This window comes from Thalassophryne amazonica, chromosome 18, assembly GCF_902500255.1.
Source record: "Thalassophryne amazonica chromosome 18, fThaAma1.1, whole genome shotgun sequence".
Lineage (NCBI taxonomy): Eukaryota > Metazoa > Chordata > Actinopteri > Batrachoidiformes > Batrachoididae > Thalassophryne > Thalassophryne amazonica.
Genome location: NC_047120.1, coordinates 74,375,878 through 74,390,005, shown reverse-complemented (window position 1 = coordinate 74,390,005; position 14,128 = coordinate 74,375,878). Strand labels below are relative to the sequence as shown.

At 40.1% G+C, this 14,128-nt stretch overlaps 1 protein-coding gene and 1 non-coding gene across 2 annotated transcripts in view; one reads left to right on the top strand and one right to left on the bottom strand.

Annotated features, from left to right (window-relative positions):
• Nucleotides 1-14,128, bottom strand: part of LOC117530695 (mitogen-activated protein kinase 8-like) — a 133,691-nt gene that overhangs the window by 35,740 nt on the left and 83,823 nt on the right. The window contains 2 exon segments of the mRNA XM_034193579.1: nucleotides 413-484; nucleotides 2,350-2,515. Coding sequence (XP_034049470.1) covers nucleotides 413-484; nucleotides 2,350-2,515 — 238 coding nt within the window.
• Nucleotides 1,078-1,182, top strand: LOC117531668. Its single transcript, XR_004566699.1, has one exon. It is a non-coding gene; the product is annotated as a U6 spliceosomal RNA (small nuclear RNA).

Genomic DNA, 14,128 nt, shown 5'->3' with positions numbered 1-14,128 from the left:
TCTTATGTGTGACACTGTAGATTAAGAAATGTTGAAACAGTTTTAATATTTCTGTGACTTATTCAGTAATTATTCTGCAGCAAACCCTAGTGATTTGTCTTTATATAGCTGCAGCTCTGCAGGCTCCAAGCACATGTGGCTGTGCAGTTAGAGGACAGAGGACAGCAGTTTGTGCACTTCAGTTCCCAGCAAAATAACAGAAAAACTCTATTTTTTCATGTGTTTGAAATGGTGAGCAGCATGAGGATGTGCGGAGCTGTGCGTGACTGGAGGACACACAGGTGGGTTGGTGTCAAACACCTCAAATAAACAGAATTTCTACAGTTGCTCATTGAAGATAAGTTTCAAGGCAATGCACAGACTTGTTTTTTTTGCAAAATGCAGGACACCGCTGTAAGCAGCTCAAGGATACAATCCCTTCCTGGAAAAAGGATTTTGTGGCGAACCATTTCTGCCATAATGCAGCCCACAGCCCAAATGTCCACTACGCATGTGCAGCGTAAAAGGAAAGAGAAGAGAATAAGCAAAAAAAAAAAAAAAAAAAAGCAACAACTCAGCAAGGGGGAGGAGGAGGATCAGGTTCACTGTTTTAGACAAGATCAGAGCAAGACTGCATGAAGCATTATATTTTCTGAAGTAACAGGAGCTTTGTCTTTAAAGTCTGAATTCAGTAAGGTGGTGTATGATAAATGCAACTAGTGAGGGAAGCCACCAAGACCTTTCTGAAGGAGTTATAGGCTGCTATGGCTGTGATTGGAAAAACTTTGTATAGAGCAACTTTTGAGTGTTACATCACCAATCAGTTTCACAGCACACCATGTTTTTTTTTTTAAAACATGGCATTTTAGATACAGTTTGCTACAAGGCACAAGTGAGACACAAGTCTAGCTATCATGTGCTTTGTTGTGTTAAAATCCTTCTCTGCTCCACTCTACCATGAAGCTGACTGATGATACAACAGGTAAAAGTTGCACTAGTGCTGGATAAAAAAAATATCCATACTCACAATATTTAATTTTACAATATGTAAATCGATTTTTAAGTCCAGAATCAATACATTTCAAATTCAATTGCTGTGTTACTCTGGTATTGCATAAATTAAAATTGGAACAACACAGAGAAGATGAGCATGGTCCCTTACGCAAAGATGACATGCAAATTCAACTAATGGTTGAAATAAGGTGGAAATGCCGTACTGTATGCATTCACAATATATTGTAATACAAAACTGCAATACTTTTTCAAGTCATATTTCTTATGTACCATGATAAGTGTTGAATCCGGCTACCAAGTCTTGTGATACAAATTGTATTGTCCCAGCCCCACCATGCAGTTTCTTAAATTACTTTCACAGAAGCGTAACTCCTTGAAAGATGTACAGGTGTCTTGGTGGCTTCCCTCACTAGTCTACTTCTTACTAAGTTTTGGAGAACTACCTACTCCTGACAGATTTTTCCATACACGTGATGATTTGCATCTAAAATAATACTTATATGTAGTTTGTCCAATTATGTGCAGCCTCTGAAAATGGAGCACCTGTAGTTAAAAATGGCTGTAAATGGTTAAAAAAAAGTATTTCTGATACACCTCATCAATCAAAGCTAAAAATGCCCACTACAAGAACACCTTAACTGTTTCATTTAGACTCCACTGTGGTCATGTACAGGGACAAAATAAAAAAGTCTTACTATCCAAATACCTATCTGGCTGCACATGGAGAGATAATCGACAGCAAGGAAATACAAAGTTAACATTAATTCTAACATCCAAATTTCATGTTGACTTTTCCAGAGACCAACTGGTTATTTAAACAGCAGCTCTGAACTGCAGATTAACATCAGCTGCATTGAAGCTTTTGTTTCAGTGTTTATCCTGTCAAGTAATCAATCTGCAAGGCTCAAGTCAGCTTGCAAACAATTGGTGGTCATTATGACTTGAGACTTGACTTGAGACTTGCTAATTCATGACTTGAGAGTGACTTGATGGTGACTTTGTCCCGCCTCTGGTGTTTATATCTTAAACTCTACTGAAATGATATAATAATGAACATCTCATCACGTCTCCATTAAGATCTTCCTGAAGATACTGCAGGATGTTGAAACATGTACACATTTGAACTGAAACAAATCTGTCCTGCCCATGCTGTTGGAAAGTCCTGAAACAGGAAGTTTCCTAGAAAGCACCATAGCCAGATACGCCTACTTCATCCCGATTGTAACTTTGAGAGGAGCAGTGAGGGAAGAGCAAGCATGTGTGTGTGGGGGAGGTACTGTGGAAACATCCCAGTGGGGAGGTTCATGCAGGCAAAAGCTAGCAGTGCCTCACTGGCCTGTCGCTCTCTGCACTCACCGTTGGCCTGGTAGCCCATGCCTAGAATGACTTCAGGTGCACGGTAGTAGCGTGTCACCACATAGGGTGTCATGAGAAGGCCGGTCGCAGCAGTCCTGGCCAGGCCAAAGTCCAGGATCTTCAGAGTGCAGTCAGACTTCACCACAATGTTACTGGGCTTCAGGTCCTGCAGGAAAAATCACAGCAGTTGTTATCATGATCCAGGCAGTGCAGGCGGGTTAACGCAACTTCAGCCGGTCGAAATATCGGTTGGTTGATAATATCGGCTGATATGAGCCTTTTTCAAACATATCTGTAGTAGAATTATTTTTGCGAACATGAAAACATTTTAATGAAAAAACAAAGCAGAAAAATTGGCAGTTGGAAAATAGTATCATTACATCAGGGATGAGAATGGGCAAAGAAAAAACTGATAATCAGAGGGGTAGGCCATAGGCTCCCAGCAGGGTCCAGTGGTAGTGCACTGGTTGGGGCCCACAGGTTTTGAGCATTTTAGAGGCATTTCGGGGTCACTAGAGAGACCTAATTTCCTGAATTTCCATTTGACATTTTTTGTATGTTGGGGTATGTGGAAACCTGACTGTAATAAAAGAATCTGTCTATGTAGACCTTCTTTCAATGATACCAGCCTAGTGCCATAGTACTTACTATAAATGCAATAGCACTGGACAGATATCACAGAACTTGGCAAAAGTTTCTTTAACCTTGTAAACCCTAGAGTCCCCAAATTTGGGGACTTGCCCTGTTTTAGAACATTTGATCACTCATAACTAACCAATGCTGACACCAACTTACACTTATTATACATCAAAATGTCTTTCCTTAACTTGCAATGAACTCTGAAATATACTGAAACTTCATGCAAGTATGTGTAAACCATTTTAAGAGATTAAAACCTATCAAAACATTTGTGGTATAAAACAGTGACTTTATTAATACTTACACGTGAAATGTATGCTTACAAATTATTGCCCTATAATAAATTCTGAAACCACACTAGGGATGGGTATTGATAAGATTTTATCAGTATCGAGCCCATTATCGATTCCGCTTATCAACCCGATTCCTTATCGATTCCCTAATAACTGCTGTGAATTTTCTGTGTACTAAAAGTAGGCTTTACAGGTTTTCTATGTCAACAACACTGAATCTTAAAGTAAATAAATATGAAATAAATAAATATGAAATAAATATGAAATTGGTCACTGGATTCTTGATCTACTCTACATGGTGGATCTTTGATCTCTGAAAGGAAATGCTTTTGACAAAAAAGTACAGATTTTGTTTATGTCTATTTATGTCCAGACATTTTGGCATGAACGTCACCCCATACCTCTGAGCTGAGCTCAGCCGGCTGCTGCATGTTAGCACAGGACGTCTCATTTTGGAAAAAAACAAAAGAGGTGTTATTTGATTTAAATGGCGATTTACTTTGAAGTTATTAATTCCGACCGGACTCTATCTTTCTAACTTGACTAGGCAGAGAGCCGTGCAGCGTTTGAAGCTGTGCGAACGGAACAGAGGACGAATCTGATTTCTTTCTTGCAACAAGACAAGAGTCCCAGTTAGTGACTTTAATCCGCACAAAAGTGGCTCACGATTGACATATTTTAGTGGCTTTGAGAGGAGTTAAGAAGCGGATTTGCCACTTCTGTAAAGCAGCAAAGCAAAGAACCAACGAAGCAATGGGTCGGAGCACTGCCTCACTGCTTCAAGCTTCAAAGCAGAGCTGCGCTGCAGAAGCAGTTGATTACAAACCCGCTGCAGGGTCTGCAATCACCGTAGAGAAATGATCATTTTCCCAACAAACACCTTCAAAAACAATGACCGCTCTGAAGGACCAATAAGGGAATCGTTAAGCATTAAGGCTATTGATGTCGGTGGATCGAATCAGTTCTTAACAATTCTCGAAAAGAACCGGTTCCCGATACCCAACCCTAAATCACACCATGTGAATTTGCACCAGACTACTTATGCCAGTCACTAGAAAAACCCCAAAAGCACATACAGCATAGTATCATTAAAAAGCACACATCTTGTGCACCAGCTGTACCGCAGTCTATGAAATTCACCAAAATAAAAATAAAATTGATGCAGGCTGATTTCGGCATGCAAGCAAAATTTATTTAGTCATTTTGAATGGTTTATCTATTACAGAGTAAAAACTGAAGGAATTCAATTGGAAGGCCTGAAAGAAGCTTCTGTCGAAAGTATTTTAGCCACAAGGTCAAGTGAGAGGGGAAGTTTTGACTTTTAAATACTTGAAAGACACTGGACTCATCAAGAGGATTTAGTGCTGCTATAATGGACTGATGCAGAAGGTGGCAGTAATGTAACAATAAGGACGCTGGCTGCCTTGTAATCTGAAATTTACTATGGTATATGATGCACATAAAATGAACTTTCTTGATATTCTGGTCTCTAGACAAGGTAATAGACTGAGCTCTACCCTGTATAGGAAGAGCACTGATCGGAATTCTATTCTGCATGGAAAGTCATTTCATCCAGTGTCTCTTAAGAAAAGTTCACCTATTTCACAATTTAATCCTATACGTCGTATTTGTAGTTCAGATTCTGATTATCAAGTGCAAGCGGATGACCTTGCTCATCGTTTTCAACAGACCGAATATAATCCTACAGTATGTGGATCACTGAAGCCTGTAATATATTTAATATCATCACTCAAAATGAATGTTTGCACTACAAATGAAATAAAACTTTGACTACTAGTATGAACTGCATCACACAATATTCGCCGCTGAATAGGGAATTTGACAAAGTTTTAAAAAACATTGGCATATTATCAAAACTGACCCACATTTGAAAGATTTAAAAGCATTTTCTTCACCACCCAGGATTGTACACAAGAGATCACCTAATTTGAACAGTATGTTGGTACCCTCTAATCTGTTGCCTTTCACTGATTCATGCCCCTCACCCAAGATACCGGATGGTAACTACAGATGTGGTCATTGCAGTCAATGAAATATCAAACAGAAATTTTTCAACACCCCAGGATGGGCAAGATGTTTAAAATCAAGGGAGTTATCACATGTGAGACTTCCAATGTCATTTGCATGTTGAAATGTCCGTGTGAACTAGCCTATATTGGAAAAACTACAAGGCCTTTAAAAACAAGAATTTCAGAGCATAGATCCAAAATTCGTAATCATGATAAAGTCATGTAGCTGTTCACTTTTCTGTAAAACAGCATAATGTGAGTGACTTCAGATGACTTTATTGATCCCAAAAAAAAGGGCAATTACCTCAGACAAGATACAGCAATTAATCCACAATTATTACTTGTTTACCGTAATAATGGCACACATCAAAATTAAAGACAACACATATACATTTGACATTGTTTATATGTGTACTACGACTTGAAGCAGTCCGTCATCCGAATTGAGGTAAAGTGGGTGAAGGCTGCTGCAACTGGAGTCGCACCGGCACCGGCTTTGGGGGGAACGGGGACCTGCCGCAGCTAAAAAAAATGCGCAGCCCCTGGAGGGGGGAAGGGGTGGCGTGAGCGGTGGCCGGGATGGGGTGTGGGATGGGGGAGCAGGAAGAGAGGTAACAGGGAGAAAACTGGAGCATGCTTCAGTCTTTTGTCCATGTGTAAATCTGTCAGTTTATTGTTCTTGTGGGTTGAGATAGAATGGAGCCGAATTATCTCACCAGAGCCTGGATAAATTCCTCTGGAGGGTAAACAGTGGGCAATTGACCTTGATGCTAGATAGCCTGTAGTGTTGCGGCCGTGCAGTAAAAAACACTTTTCAGTTCCACTCGCACAGCCAAATCCCAATTATGAATTAAGAATATTCCCAATTAAGAATTAAGTGCACTTGGGCATTGAGCATGTACAACGTAACAATCGTGGTGGTGATATTAATAGGGAGGGGTGTTATTTCAAAGAATTTGGAAATCTATATATGTTTGCACGAAATATGGAAATATACACGGAATAAACCGTAGCAGGATAAATTTTGGGTGATTTGGTTCCAAAAACCCATATGGATGGAGCCAGTGAAGATATTGGGTTCAAAAATTGCCAAAAATATCGACAAAAGTGTCATATCTTGAGAACTGCTGCACCTAGAGACTTGAAATTTGGCTCCAAATATTGCTTGACCCCAAGTTTATATTCAGCTTCTAAAGTAACAATAAGCCTATCTGGTGTTTTTTTAAGAGTAATTGACAAAAACAAACCTAATTTCAGTATATATGTTACGATCAATTGTAACAAACAAAATCTATGTAGTTTTTATTTCAGGAACATCAGATGAGTATAATAATCACATGTAAAGAATGATATGGCCACAATAAACTAATTATAAGCAACAGAGTGGTTTTCTACGTCAACAGCACATATACGATACACGCGTTACTTGAATTTTTGAAGTGCTCCGTCCATATGGGTTTTTGGAACCAAATGGCCCAAAATGAATCCTGCTATGGTTTATTCCGTGTATATTTCCATATTCCATGCAAACATTTAAAATGAAATAACACCCCTCCCTAATATTAACAATGTGCTTCTGAAAAGGGAGACTTTTGGATTTATGCTCTCAGTACACTTTCTCCCTGCGGCTTAAATAAGGATTTCAATCTTAGACCATTTTTATAATATATTTCTTTATGATTCTTTGTCCACCATGTAATTTTTTTATGGAATTTGTTTTCAATTATGAAGTTGTTTTATGATGTATTTTTCTCTGCAGGACGTGTCTTCTCTGTACTTTTGCCATTACTTTCGTCATCTTGTTTTTTATTTAGATATTTGGCCTGTATTTATATTAGGGTCTTTGTTTTGCTTGATGTCTTTGTCAGCTGGGGTGCTTATTTATCTGTTTGTGAGTTTGATTGTACCCGATAAGATGTTTTTAATTTTGGTTTGATTAGTCTTCAGGTGAGTTTGTATTTAGAAAGGTGTTTCACATTGAGCATGCTGTCTGATGAAGGGCTGGTAACCCCAAACTTTACATTTATGTCTTGTTAAATAAAGTGTTTTTTGTATTGGAGCGCTGTGGCTGTGCAGATCATTCAGTTTCAATCTCATGTCAAAATAAAGCCATAAAATACACATGTATATATTTTTTTAAGTTAGCGGTTTTATATGATGAAATAAATGGAACATGGAAACAAATTTTGACAAAAATTCATATACAAATGCTGGTTCTGCAGCACTGAATTGCACTTCAGTATGTGCACAGTAAAAATAACTGCACCACACTTAAAAATTTAATTGACTGCAAACACATTTTAATTGCATGACTAGAATTATTGGACACATATGATAAACAGAACCCAGTAATTTCAATACTTGAATTGAGGCATTAATATAAATGGGGTCACCACAATCCAGAATGGGTAAAAAATGTTGCAGCTACAAGTTTCTTTTTTGCATTGAAGGAAAAACATAGCCTATTTCTGAAGTAAAAACCAATTTTCAGCCTCAATTTCCTAACCAAACATGTTTAACATGTCCTTTAAAGCTAAGATTGTCATCAATTAAAATACCTAAATATTTTTAAAAAATTAACTCTTTCGATTTCTGCCCCTTGAAGAGTGACAATTGGAGGACGTATGTGCAGACTGCTCTTTGTTTTTGAAAATAACATCAACTTGCTCTTATTTGCATTTAAAGAAAGATCCAGTTGTAGAAACATGTTTTGAACTATGTTAAAAGCATTTTGTAATGTAAAGACACTAGCACTAAGAGTTTTTGCAAAACTATTGATAACCGTATCATCAGCATAAAAATGGTAATTGGTGTCCACAAGATCCTGGCCAACATTGTTCACATAGATAGTGAATAGGAGTGGCCCCAAAACAGAGCCTTGGGGCACTCCTTTAGTTAATGAAAGAATATTAGAACAAATATTATCTGATTTAACACACTGGGACCTGTCAGTGAGATAATTACAGATCCCATGCATATGAGGAAATATTTGACCTGTGATGCAAAAAAAAAAAAAAAAAAAAAAAAATCTTAATGGATTTAGACTGATCTCAGAAATGGCCCAGAAACCAAGAAAAACTCTGAAATTCGCAGATCCACGGAAAATTCTCATCCCCCGCTACATAGCTTGTCCAGCAGAGAGCGGTCTGATGGCAGTGTTTACAAAGCTGTCAAGCATGGCTGAGACTCCACCCACCCCCTTGGTCACATTTACTACAAAAGAGAAAGTGGACAGCTGCTATTCATTTTCAATCAGAGTGGGTATTTTACAGCAACAACAGACAGGAAATCACTATGCCGCCAGCTAGGTGGGGCCAAAATACATCAGAAGTCTGTTTCATGCAAATGCTGAGGATTCGACACACATTAGTGGAAATACCCTGGATTTGGTTCTTGTACGCCTCTTGCATCAGTGGTCACTGAGCCTCGGAGGATGTTCATTCAGTTTGTTTTTTGTAGAAAAAAAGCAGATCACAGACATGACACAAAACTAAAGTCATTTCAAATGGCAACTTTCTGGCTTTAAGAAACACTATAAGAAATCAGGAAAAAAAAATTGTGGCAGTCAGTAACGGTTACTTTTTTAGACCAAGCAGAGGGAAAAAAAAATATGGAATCACTCAATTCTGAGGAAAAAATTATGGAATCATGAAAAACAAATCTGTTGCCAGATCAGCTTTGCAGGTTGGAGCCTTGTCATGGACCATTTTCTTCAACTTCCACCAAAGATTTTCAATTGGATTAAGATCCGGACTTGCAGGCCATGACATTGACCCTATGTATCTTTTTGCAAGGAATGTTTTCACAGTTTTTGCTCTATGGCAAGATGCATTATCATCTTGCAAAATGATTTCATCATCCCCAAACATCCTTTCAATTGATGGGATAAGAAAAGTGGCCAAAATATCAACGTAAACTTGTGCATTTATTGATGATGTAATGACAGCCATCTCCCCAGTGCCTTTACCTGACATGCAGCCCCATATCATCAATGACTGTGGAAATTTACATGTTCTCTTCAGGCAGTCATCTTTATAAATCTCATTGGAACGGCACCAAACAATAGTTCCAGCATCATCACCTTGCCCAATGCAGATTCGAGATTCATCACTGAATATGACTTTCATCCAGTCATCCACAGTCCACGATTGCTTTTCCTTAGCCCACTGTAACATTGTTTTTTTCTGTTTAGCAGTTAATGATGGCTTTCGTTTAGCTTTTCTGTATGTAAATCCCATTTCCTTTAGGTGGTTTCTTACAGTTCGGTCACAGACGTTGACTCCAGTTTCCTCCCATTCATTCCTCATGTGTTTTGTTGTGCATTTTCGATTTTTGAGACATACTGCTTTAAGTTTTCTGTCTTGACGCTTGGATGTCTTCCTTGGTCTACCAGTATGTTTGCCTTTAACAACCTTCCCATGTTGTTTGTATTTGGTCCAGAGTTTAGACACAGCTGACTGTGAACAACCAACATCTTTTGCAACATTGCGTGATGATTTACCCTCTTTTAAGAGTTTGATAATCCTCTCCTTTGTTTCAATTGACATCTCTCGTGTTGGAGCCATGATTCATGTCAGTCCACTTGGTGCAACAGCTCTCCAAGGTGTGATCACTCCTTTTTAGATGCAGACTAATGAGCAGATCTGATTTGATGCAGGTGTTAGTTTTGGGAATGAAAATTTACAGGGTGATTCCATAATTTATTCCTCAGAATTGAGTGAGTCCATATTTTTTTCCCTCTGCTTGGTCTAAAAAAGTAACTGTTACTGACTGCCACAATTTTTTTTTCTTGATTTCTTATAGTGTTTCTTAAAGCCAGAAAGTTGCCATTTGAAATGACTTTAGTTTTGTGTCATGTCTGTGATCTGCTTTTTTTCTACAAAATTAAACAACTGAATGAATATCCTCCGAGGCCGGTGATTCCATAATTATTGCCAGGGGTTGTATAAGCATGCACTACTGGCTACAAAGCGGACCTACTACTCTGATTTGATCAACAAAAACAAGTTTCTGTGTAGGCTCTCAGTTGTCCAGGTGGTTTCCATAGTAGAGAAGCTTGAATCTTCGACTGGACTGGGTTGCTTGACTCGAGGACGTTTCGCTTCAAATCGCAGAAGCTTCCTCAGCTAAAATTCTTGCCTTGGTAGTCTGACTTCTGTCTTGACTCTTGTAGAGAAGAACAAACAGAAGCCACAAAAGCTGGAGTTTTAAACCTAACAATACCCCTCCTACCGAGAGGCAGACTGCTACTGGCTAGTGACTAACAATAGCTTTAATTAGCACCCATTGTGCTCTAGTTAGCACCCTCCTAATGACAGGGCAGCTGTCCCTCCTAATGATGGGAATGATTTAGTCAAAATGAATGTCATCCATTTTGAAATAAGGCTATAACAACAAAATATGTAAAACGTGAAGTGCTGTGAATACATTCCGGATGCACTGTATTTTTTGGCGTTGCACAAGTTGCACCTGTTCTAAAATGCCTCTTGAAGAGGAACAACTCATATATAAGTTGCACCTTTTTTCTGTATTATCAGCTCTTTTATTTGGGATTTTTATGGATTATTGTACTGTACTTTTATTTATTTATTATTAGACTTTATTTTGTTTAGTGCTTTGATTCCTGGGAAAGTTCATTCATTCATCTGCTACCGCTTAGTCCAATCAAGGGTCGCGGGGGGCTGGAGCCTATCCCAGCAGTCATAGAGCGTAAGGCGGGGTACACCCAGGACAGGACACCAGTCTGTCGCAGGGCCACAAATAGACAAACAAACACAGACACACCCACACACACACACCTACGGACAATTTTAAAGAGTCCAATCCACCTAACCCGCATGTCTTTGGATGTGGGAGGAAACCGGAGCACCCGGAGGAAACCCACACAAACACGGGGAGAACATGCAAACTCCACACAGAAAGGCCCCGGGAATTGAATCCACGACCTTCTCACTGTGAGGCAACAGTGCTAACCACTAAGCCACCGTGTTGATTCCTGGGAAAGTCTGATATAAATTTTCATCATTATTATTATTATTATTAATAACACACGTGATTTTTCAGTATATATGGACGATTTGTATATAGTGCTTTTCCTTTTTCATCTATATCAAGCTCAAAGTGCTTTACACTGATGCCTTGCATTCAGCCATTCACGCACACACTCACACACTGATGTCAGGGTGCTGCCATGCAAAGGCGCTCACTACACACAGGGGCAACTTGGGGATCAAGGACCTTGTCGAAGGGCCCTTAGTGATTTTCCAGCCAGATGGGGGTTTGAACGGAGGATCCCCTGGTCTCAAGCCATTTGCTTAACCACTAGACCATCACCCCCCCCCCCCCCCCCCCAAAAAAAAAACACAACTTATACACCAGAAAATACGGTCTATATATTATTGTCAACTATTTGCTGTTCACCCAATTTGGAAATAAACACACTCAAAATAAACTTAGACTTTAAGCTCATGTTATTAATTTGCCTTCAACTAACATACTGTGGTTAACAGCTGATATAATAAGTTTGCCGGTGGTCAAATATTTGTGCACTTGTCCACGCCTCATATAAACAAAGCCCCACACAGTACAGCTTGCATGCCAAACTGGCCCAATGCGGCTCTGCTGGCTGGTTAGTTCTGGGTGGCCAAGCAAGAAGAGCCTGTGCTGCTTCTTTCAGCCCATGTGACTGACACAGTGCCACCAATACATGAGTGAGTGACTCCATGTCTGAGTCTGCATACATTGGATTGTACTGCTGCTGCAGCAGGGTGTGAGTTTGTCAACTTGTCAGGTGCATAAAAGCACTTTAAAGCTACAGTGTGCAGGATTTAGGGGTGTTTGCTAGCAGAAATAGAATATAGCTTTCATAACCACCTTTTCATAATGACCTGCAACAGTGAATCAATGTTTTTGTGAGCTCAGACTGAGGCCTTCATATCTACAAGGGTTCGAACCCCTCATGGAGGGCGCCATGTTGCAGTGCCACACTCACACAGGATCGCAAATGGGACTTACTCCTTCTTTCACATTTTCCAGCATGGGGGCAGAAGACTGAAGAACAAAGCAGAAGAAGAAACATTGGTTGCTCCACTATCCACTGTCTACTAGTTGCTAGTGCAGACTAACAAGTTTGACAAGTACGTCGGGATGGTATGTATTGTTTATCACAAGAGAAGGCACTGGAACATGACTCCCGCCGCCAAAAAAGCAAAAACATAAATGGAAACAATGCTGTGACCAGTGTCACCGACCGAATGGCCCCCCTTAAAAATCAGTCCCCCATGCCTTCACTGCGCATGCGACAACGCATGCGCAGTGATGTGCATGCGACAACGTTCCTGTGCCGCATGCGCATCCTGCTTAAAACTGCACTCCAGTCATCATCTATCTCAGCAACAGATATCTGAAGCTTTTGTACAACAATCATTTCCACATCAAAGATGGGAGAGCGACCACAGTGCAACAGCAGCACGTCTGAGTCTGACTCTCTGAGTCTGACTCTCTACACCCAAAGTGATCAAACTGAACAATGTGATTATTAACCATCAGATGACAAAGTTAAACCTTTTAAATCATTCTAAAGTCAATTTAAAGAAGAAACTAGGCGATAATCGCTGAATCGCTGCTGACACTCCGAAATGACACATGCGCAGTGAAGGCAGGGGAGACTGATTTTTAGGGGTGGACCGTCGCAACATCGGCACGGCACAATTCAATGTGCAACCTCACCACCACATGACACTAAACCCTAAACACGGTTGCTGTAAATTAATAATTTTTGTTTTTTTTTACATGAGTACAGTAAATGTACCTCAAGAATCTCAATCTCAAAAATCTGATTATTCAAATGTAGGCTGCAACTGATCTCATACATCCCAACTTCACCTCGTGGGCCGAGGGACAACTACAGCTGTGGCTTCTGATTGTCAAGGTATCCTTTGGCAAGATAATGTGCTGCAAAACAGCTCAAACTTTGGTCACACATCTCGTACAAAAACACGGGAAAAGATGCACAGACAGAAGATGGTGTCCATGCAGACTGCCCCCCCGAAAAAAATGTGCTTAGTCTAATGTGCTAATGACGAACTTGTAATGTAATAAATAAGTAAATTTGATACTGAAACCAATTTACACAGACTAAAAAGTACTTATGCCTTCCTTCTTGCAAGAATGGAAAAATGGGATTGAAAAACCCAAAAAATGATTCTTTAGATCTAAAAAATAAGCCACAAACAAGTACAAAAACAAGGACATGTCACACGTTATTTAACATCACAGGTAGCAACACAACATCAAGGAGCAGGCTGCAGCCTCAACTTTACCTAAATTCTGGGTCTTTTAGTGAAGTTTAGGGCTAGTGGCCGGCGATCACCTTAGTATTTCTCTGTTTTTTGTTGTGTGGGCCGCTGAAGAGGAGGTACTGCTGGCCCACCACCACCAGAGGGCGCCCTGCTTGGAGTGCGGGCTCCAAGCACGAGAGGGCGCCAGACCCAGAAGAAGTGACAGCTGTCACTCATCCTCTGCACCAGCTGTCACTCGTTCATCATCACCACCATAAAAGCCGGACTGCAACTCCACCTCCCCGCCGAGAAATCGACTACCATTACCAAGGTAATTTCTCTGTGAACTTAAGACTGTGTATCTGTCTAAACTCTTCTTTGCAGCCGTTTTCCTGTCGGTGAGACTCGTCTGTGGAGGTAGGTTTGAGGTGTTCAGCGACGGCTTCGCAACACCTCCCACCCAGATAAGTGCTCAAACAGGAGCTGCACGAGTGTGTGCTTGGAGGTGGAGGCGCTTCCTCCCTCGTTAACTGTGGAT